Source organism: Osmerus eperlanus, chromosome 14 (genome assembly GCF_963692335.1).
Source record: "Osmerus eperlanus chromosome 14, fOsmEpe2.1, whole genome shotgun sequence".
In the NCBI taxonomy this organism is placed as follows: Eukaryota; Metazoa; Chordata; class Actinopteri; order Osmeriformes; family Osmeridae; genus Osmerus; species Osmerus eperlanus.
Window position 1 is genome coordinate 15,544,598 of NC_085031.1, and position 8,410 is coordinate 15,553,007.

The 8,410-nt window shown below is 52.7% G+C and overlaps 1 protein-coding gene across 1 annotated transcript in view; it reads left to right on the forward strand.

Moving 5' to 3' along the window:
* The first annotated feature begins 180 nt into the window (after positions 1 to 180).
* git2b (G protein-coupled receptor kinase interacting ArfGAP 2b) overlaps positions 181 to 8,410 on the forward strand; it is an 11,455-nt gene continuing 3,225 nt past the window's right edge. The window contains exons 1-17 of the mRNA XM_062478228.1: positions 181 to 440; positions 990 to 1,123; positions 1,234 to 1,346; positions 1,578 to 1,683; positions 1,957 to 2,043; positions 2,347 to 2,477; positions 2,858 to 2,952; positions 3,551 to 3,596; positions 3,995 to 4,046; positions 4,186 to 4,258; positions 4,460 to 4,557; positions 5,064 to 5,175; positions 5,293 to 5,444; positions 5,628 to 5,780; positions 6,809 to 7,015; positions 7,314 to 7,403; positions 8,291 to 8,404. Coding sequence (XP_062334212.1) covers positions 389 to 440; positions 990 to 1,123; positions 1,234 to 1,346; positions 1,578 to 1,683; positions 1,957 to 2,043; positions 2,347 to 2,477; positions 2,858 to 2,952; positions 3,551 to 3,596; positions 3,995 to 4,046; positions 4,186 to 4,258; positions 4,460 to 4,557; positions 5,064 to 5,175; positions 5,293 to 5,444; positions 5,628 to 5,780; positions 6,809 to 7,015; positions 7,314 to 7,403; positions 8,291 to 8,404 — 1,815 coding nt within the window. The 5' untranslated portion in view covers positions 181 to 388. The remainder of the gene's footprint in view (positions 441 to 989; positions 1,124 to 1,233; positions 1,347 to 1,577; positions 1,684 to 1,956; positions 2,044 to 2,346; positions 2,478 to 2,857; positions 2,953 to 3,550; positions 3,597 to 3,994; positions 4,047 to 4,185; positions 4,259 to 4,459; positions 4,558 to 5,063; positions 5,176 to 5,292; positions 5,445 to 5,627; positions 5,781 to 6,808; positions 7,016 to 7,313; positions 7,404 to 8,290; positions 8,405 to 8,410) is intronic.

An 8,410-nucleotide genomic window follows, 5' to 3' on the forward strand; every position in this document is an offset into this window, starting at 1 on the left:
GCGACCATTGACAAACAGTGTCGATAGACCCGAATAAGATAACTGACTTTAACTTATGATAAATGTACCTAAAAAACAATAAATGTAGATAAAATCATCTATTTATATGTTGGATTCAACATATTTAAAATGTTCCTTAGAATCGGAGTTTGCGTTTTCTCCCAACACCAGTTGCCTCTCGCTTTCCGTACCTACTTGATGTCAAACAAAAAAATCGGGAGGGGATAGAAGCCATCCTCCGTTAATAATGAGATAGTTTTCGTCAAGTAACTATCATATCACCCCGACAAAATACCCGAAGTCGTCGTTGTGCAATTGTATTAATACTGCATTTCATGAGTGCCGGGCAGAATTGTAGTTTTTAACGGTTTTTAGTCAACATTGAGGGATGTCTAAACGACTGCGGAACAGAGAAGTATGCGCTGATTGCAGTGCTCCGGGTATGTTACTAGCGCTAGCTAGTTTAGTTAGCTAGCAGGACTGCCTTCTGCAACATGACGATCTCAAAATTATTTATGCTTAATAATTCGTCTGATATCATTGAGCGATAATCAGGGCATTTGTGCGCAATGAACCATTAAATTACATTGGCTGCTATCTGTACAGTTGGAGACAGTTTTAGCTTTCTTGGCAAGCAAGTATGTACAAGAAATCTGCTCTTGCGACTGTGAGAAGCTGTTGTTGTTAGCTAGCCAGCGGGTAACTTTGCCGTTGGCGTTGCAGTGCCGGTGGCCACACAAGGCAGCTCGAGCCATCATTGGCATCACTGTCTGATCACTGGCTACACCAGATTTGTTTTGGCTGTAGGTGCACATGTTTTGTACGCCGGCGTTCGCCTGGCAAAGAATGGGTCGTTAACTACAGTTAAGGGGATGAGTTTCCAGGGCCAAGATGAGCAATCGTAAATTATGGACATCAGCAAATAGCCCAGTTTAATTTGTCGTGTCCTTATTAAATTCAGAACATGATGACTAATTGTTGTGTTGCAGAGCCGCGCTGGGCCTCAGCGAATCGTGGTGTTCTGATCTGTGACGAGTGTTGCAGTATTCACCGAGGTCTTGGTCGACACAGCTCTCAAGTGCGGCACGTAACACACACCCCATGGCCTCCCTCCCAATTACAGGTGTGTGACACAGCTGTGAAGATCCTCTCTAATCACTGGTGCATCTCCTTGCGTGTTATTTTGCACCTCTTTCCTTGCATAATAGGAACGATTCATTGTTTCTCTCCTAGATGGTTCAGACTCTGTACGGCAACGGAGCGAACTCAATATGGGAGCACAGCCTTCTGGACCCGTCAACGGCCATGAGTGGCAGGCGCAAGGCTAACCCCCAGGACAGGGTGCAGTGAGTAATTCATAATAACAGCCACACCAAGCAGACGCTTTTATCAACATATAGCAGGGGGATTTCCGAACCTGCAACCTCACGATCTGCTCTATCCACTGAGCTGCACCCAGCCGCCTCTACTTTTTACTTACTGCATGGAACACAAAGAATGTCCGCTTTTCAAATAACGTTTGAAATCCTGCGTGTTTTGAGATGTTGGAGGCTAAAGTGTGAGCTTCTCGTTGCCAGCCCCAACAAGACGGAGTTCATCAAGGCCAAGTACCAGATGCTGGCGTTTGTCCACCGGATGCCCTGCCGAGAGGATGACAACGTCACCACCAAGGACCTCAGCAAGGTGAGAGGTCAATGCCAGGCCTGGAACGATCTCCCTCATCCAAAGTGTTTCCTTAGTAGATTGTGGAGCAATAATGTAATGTAGGCCTATTCATTTATCTGAATAGGCCTCGTTATCTGCTGTCAAGTGCTCTAACCATGAAGCTATACCCTCCTCCCCAGAGTACAACTTTCACCGTAGAACTCGCCATGTATGAGAGTTTTAGAGTGGATAAGCGACTGTTAAACGAATGAAATTGTCAAACGTATTGACCCCGCTCTGATCCCCATCCAGCAACTGCACTCCAGTGTTCGAACGGGCAACCTGGAGACCTGCCTGAGGCTGCTGTCCCTGGGGGCCCAGGCCAACTTCTTCCATCCAGTAAGTTATCCTCAACGGGACACCAAAGCACTTTCCAATGTTCTCCCAGGGGTGAGGTGTGTGTTGGGGTGAGAGGGGGGGGGTGTTGGGGTGAGAGGGGGGGGGTGTTGGGGTGAGAGGGGGGTGGGGGTGTTGGGGTGAGGGGGGGGGGGGGTTAGGGTAGGAGGGGGGGGGCAGTGTTTGGGATGGCTGCTTCAAACATACATGTAGAGTTATGTGCTGTTTCTACTATCCAACCCCCTCGAGAAAGCTACTGTCACAAAGCTCACAATGTGCGATGCATTTGAACCCCCTCACCTCCAGGAGAAGGGAAACACCCCCCTGCACATAGCCGCCAAGGCAGGCCAGCTGTGCCAGGCGGAGCTGCTGGCCGTGTACGGGGCCGACCCCGGAGCCCTGGACACCGGGGGGAAGACCCCCATCGATTACGCAAGGTACCCAACGTCCTGGACTCTCCCACGGGGCCCCCGACTCTCTCGCTGAGCTCTGAGGCTTAACTGTGATACGTCCACCTTCCTTTTTCGGAGTGTATAACTGCGCAACAGCCAGTACTCACAGCGTATACCTAGATATAGATACAGAGAAAATTCCCCCAAAATTCTATTTTGACTGTCTGGAGTCACAGAGCTGTGCTTGACAACGAATGGAAAAGTGTGTTGATCTTGTTAATGTTGATGAGGCTGGTGTTCATGACCTGCTTCTCCCCTGCCCCTCTGCCTCTCTCCCCCTCCGCCCCCTTCCCTCTCCCCCCTGCCCCTCTGCCTCTCTCCCCCTCCGCCCCCTTCCGTCTGCCCCCTGCCCCTCTGCCCCTCAGACAAGCGGGGCACAAGGAGCTGGCTGACCGCCTGGTGGAGATCCAGTACGAACTCACTGACCGGCTCACGTTCTACCTCTGTGGGAGGAGGCCAGGTGAGTAGCCAGACCAGACCAGGCCTGAGTGACAGGGACACAAACTGGACCAGGCCTGTGTGACAGGGACACAAACTGGACCAGGCCTGTGTGACAGGGACACAAACTAGACCAGGCCTGTGTGACAGGGACACAAACTGGACCAGGCCTGTGTGACAGGGACACAAACTGGACCAGGCCTGTGTGACAGGGACACAAACTGGACCAGGCCTGGGTGACACAAACTGGACCAGGCCTGGGTGACACAAACTAGACCAGGCCTGTGTGACAGGGACACAAACTAGACCAGGCCTGTGTGACAGGGACACAAACTGGACCAGGCCTGTGTGACAGGGACACAAACTAGACCAGGCCTGTGTGACAGGGACACAAACTAGACCAGGCCTGTGTGACAGGAACACAAACTGGACCAGGCCTGGGTGACACAAACTGGACCAGGCCTGGGTGACACAAACTGGACCAGGCCTGTGTGACAGGGACACAAACTAGACCAGGCCTGTGTGACAGGGACACAAACTGGACCAGGCCTGGGTGACAGGGACACAAACCAAGACATGGACGCGTTTCTCTAACCTGTCTCTGTTTGTGTTTCCACCAGACCACCGGAACGAACAACACTTCATTATCCCGCAAATGGCTGACAGGTAAGAAAAGATATTGCTAGTCGTACACGTGTCTGTGCTCCAGAATGGGTGGGTGGAGCTCAGTGGGAGCGTACGTGACTTTAGATCAAGAGGCCGCTGGTTCGATTCCCCCTTTGTGCGTCGTTTTGGATCAAAGCTGCTAAATGAACACTTCTTATTATTGGTATTGTGATGTGCAAGTAGGAGCTGTACCTACCTGAGTTTTAGGCCACTTATTAATGCACTGTATACAAATGTAGATTGTCAACCTTTATAATAACACGATTGTCATTGAAATTGTCTCCCATTGCTGCGTCATTTCGATGGTTAAGAAATGAGTAAGTATCTAACCCTGTCACTTACAATCTCATGGTGTTTACTCAAGAGTTTTAAGTACATATCTGTTTTTCTGTCTGCAGCAGTCTGGATCTGTCGGAGTTTGCAAAAGCTGCAAAGAAAAAGCTCCAGTCTGTGAGTCATCATGTATTCATGTAGTTTTTCTGGAACGTTTGTCTTTGTGGATTCAGGAACTTCAGAATGGTCCATTTCATGTCAGTAAGTAGGTCTGAGCTTGTGAAGTCCTCACTGTGTTCCTCCATCATCCTTTCAGCTCACCAACCACCAGTTTGAAGAGCTCGCCATGGACGTCTACGATGAGGTGGACAGGAGAGAAACCGACGCAGGTGAGGTGACCCCTCACCATCATTCACACGATGAGCTTAGACCTGATAGAGACCGTTCCTCGACTCTGACCGCGGAAACACAGTCAGAACTGTGCACTTTGGATCCTTGATCTTCTGCTGTACTCTCTGTACCCACCATCTGTATGTGGTATTTGATAGAAGCGTCTGCTAAATGAATGACATGTAAATCTCCCCTCGCAGTGTGGCTGGCGACCCAGAATCACAGCAGTCTGGTGACAGATGCCACTGTGGTCCCCTTCCTACCCGTCAACCCCGAATACTCCTCCACCAGGAACCAGGCAAGTCCTCACACACTGCACCCGGTCCCACCACACCTCAGATTCTCCCACACCCAAAGCCTCTATACCCTAGACCAGTGTTTCCCAACCGGGGTGCCGTCTGACGAGAGCAGGGGCGCTGTGTAAAAGTCCTTCAACGAATTGTCCTTGCAGCTGGATGAGTTGACTGACTTGGTGGGCACGCTCAGCTCAGGGTGGGGGGGGGGTGCCACACAATGTAGAAACTTTTCTAAGGGTGCCATGACTGAAAAAAGGTTGGGAACCACTGCCCTAGACCCACCCCCCTACACCTACACCCCCAGGGTCTCTAGTCATGTCAGGATAACAAGTCTCTTAGACGAGTGTTCAGTCTAAAGAAGTTGAGGGTTTGGTTCTGATGAGATCGCCTTGGGTTGTCTGTCTTTCTTACTTCCTTTCTTACTTCCTGTCTTACTTCCTGTCTCTATCTCTGTCTTTATTCCCTTTTTTTCTTTTCTTTCTGTCTCTTTGATCTCTCTGTCTTCCAGGGCCGCCAGAAGCTGGCGAGGTTCAACGCACATGAGTTCGCCACCCTCGTCATCGACATTCTAACCGACGCCAAACGCCGGCAGCGGGGGAACTCCTGCGAAAGCCCCAAAGGTGCCTCGCCCTCACTAGCTCCTTCCTGTTCTGCGTTGCCCAACTCGGGCTCGGTCGCCGGGGGCGACGAAAAAAAACAGGAAGTGCGTCTGCTGACTCGCTGCGTTCTGTCTGCAGACGACGTGGAGCTGATCCTGAAGGGGATGAGCAGTCGCCATGGCAGCGAGAGCCAGGACAACGACCAGCCGGATTACGACAGCGTGGCGTCGGACGAGGACGGGGACCGCGAGCCGGTCTCGGAGAACAATGGGAACATCGGGCGCACCAAGGTAACGAGACACCGAGCCGGCATCCAGCATCAGCGCCTCTATAAATACACCATCACTACATGTCTCCCTGTCGATGGCACGTAACCTGAAGCTTGGTATCCCTGTTGACCCCCCTTCCCCCACACACTTACACTCCCACGCGCACACACATGCGCACATACACACCTACACCCCCACCCGCAGAGTTCCGAGTCATCTGACCTCTCAGACGGACCAATCACAGTGCAGGAGTTCATGGAGGTGAAGACGGCTCTGACGGCCTCTGAGGCTAAGATCCAGCAGCTCCTCAAGGTCAACTGTCACCTCAGCGAGGAACTGCGACTGATGCAGGGCAAGGTACACCGTCTTAACGCCCTGCACTTCTATACTGCTATACTATAACTGCTATGCTACTATACTACTCTACTACTACACTGGCCTAAAGCCCTACACTCAATCGCTTCTATACTCCCATACTCCTAAACTCTTACACATCTACAAGGTACACCGTCCTAACGCCCTGCACTTCTATACATCAATACTACTATACTACACTACTATGCTACTATACTACTATGCTACTATACTACTACACTGGCCTAAAGCCCTACACTCAATCGCTTATATACTCCTTAACTCTTACACTTCTACAAGGTCCACCAGCCTAAACTCCTACACTTCTACAAGGTCCACCAGCCTAAACTCCTACACTTCTACAAGGTCCACCAGCCTAAACTCCTACACTTCTACAAGGTCCACCAGCCTAAACTCCTACACTTCTACAAGGTCCACCAGCCTAAACTCCTACACTTCTGAAAGTTACACTGGCCTACACTCCAAAAAGTCTACACAAGACATGTTTCTCAAGGAAGCAGCTGTATTGTGTGGGGTTTTCTCCAGAGAACAATGGCGTAACACAGCTATAATAAGAAAGGGAAGTGAGACCAGCAGGCAGTGTGCTGCTGCAGTGTTCCTCCATCATGTATAGCTGCTGTCAGAGCCAGGGCCTGGGGAAGGTGATCCTCATCCTCATCCCCTCTCTGTCCGACCTTCCTTCTGATCTCCCTCATCCCATCCATCCACCCCCCCTCCCTCTCTCCCTCATCCCATCCACCCCCCCTCCCTCTCTCCCTCATCCCATCCAACCCCCCTCCCTCCCCCCTCCATCTCTCCCCCTCCCTAATCCCCTTCTTCCTCCTTCCCATCTCTCCCCCCTCCCCCCTCCATCTCTCCCCCTCCCTAATCCCCTTCTTCCTCCTTCCCATCTCTCCCCCCTCCCCCCTCCATCTCTCCCCCTCCCTAATCCCCTTCTTCCTCCTTCCCATCTCTCCCCCCTCCCTTCTCCATCTCTCCCCCTTCCTCACCCCCCCACCTCCCTCCCCCAGCTGAACTCCCTGCAGACGGAGAACACCACCCTGCGCTGGCAGACCCCCGGGAGCCACCCTCACCCCCACCAGCCCCCTGGCCGGCCCCCGGTGCGGGGCGGGCGCCCCATGTCCATGTACGAGACGGGCTCGGGCGTGCGGCCCTACCCCCACAGAGAGGCCCCGAGGCCCGAGGACGGCCTCACCCTGCACCCGCTGCCCACCAACGTAAGTCCTGGAGCTCCGCCTCTCGCCGCCGCCGTGGGGATGGTGAGGGGTGTCGGGCCCGACCGGTTTGGTTTGCGCTGTTTATGTATCGCCGCTAGTACCCCCCGCCCCCCCGACAAGTCATGTGTTATCACAGTAAAGTAAGTGTCCCCCGGTCAAGTTTTACAGGCCCTCCAGCCACAGCAGTCAAGTATAGTTTTTTTTTTAAAGTTTTTTTAAGCATGTTCATGTGTGTCCCCCCCGTCCACCCCTCCATCCCAACAGCCCAACACGTAAACCTGGTTTGACTCCTCTCTAGATTGGGCGTGGCCCCCTGGGATCGGCCTCCTCCTCCCTGCCCACCTTCCCCTCCTCCTTGTCCTGGTCGCGGGACGAGAGAGCTCGAAGGGTTAAGTACCGAACCTTCCCCTCTCAGGGAGGCCAGCTCCTGCAGGCCAGGAGGGGGGGGAGGGGATCTGTTCCCCTGCTCGTCTCCTCGCCTCTTGTCTCCTCGCTGCCCTCCAGCATTGCCTGCCTGCCCACACTCACTGCTGTGATCTGCTGAAGCTCACTGACCTGTCCTCCTCCACTACTGCCAAAGAGAACTCTCTCTGTATTTGTATCTCTCCCTGTATCTCTCTCTGTCTTTGTTTCTCTTGTCTCTGTTTTTCTCCCTCTCTTTATGATTCTGTCTCTTTCTCTGCCTTTTTCCTTTTCTCTTTCTGATCCTCTCTCTCTCTCTCTGATCCTCTCTCTCTCTCTCTGATCCTCTCTCTCTCTCTGGCCCGAGGTGGACTGGATCTTCTGCACGCTGTTTTCTTGCCCAGTCTGAAAGCCCACAGGACCAGGGGCGCAAATCAGCCTCCCTGTCCTAAACATGCACACAGAATAAAGGCTTTGTCACCCTAATGTACCTCTCTCTATCAGCCATGGACTTGACCCGTTTACACAGCACAACAGAACCCTTCCAGAACCAGCACTAACACCAGGTCACTGCTGTTCTTACTGCATTAAGTCACCAAGATCCACTCAATGGATCCAACATTCCTTCCTGTGCCTTTTTTTTGTTTTTTTTCTCGCTTTGAAACCATCGGAGATCTCGCGATCCGATTGGCTGTACGGGTCAGGACAGCATGATTCTGATTCGTCCGCCGCTTTTGCGAGAACCCGCCCACGGTAATGTGTGTTGGCTGCGGTTCAGACCTGCTCGTACGTGTCGGTGTGGACCCTGTGGGCCACTGAGGTGGCGTTGTGGGCGTGGCTGGGTGTGTGACGGTGTCTTCTGTCCCGCTGCAGGGCTGCAGCCTGGAGGGGCAAGGAGGCGTAACGGACAACGACTACGACAACGCAGCCCACCTCTCCCAGCTCGACGAGTCTGGGTACGACCTGCCAGAGCCCATCAGGGCTCTCGTCTGC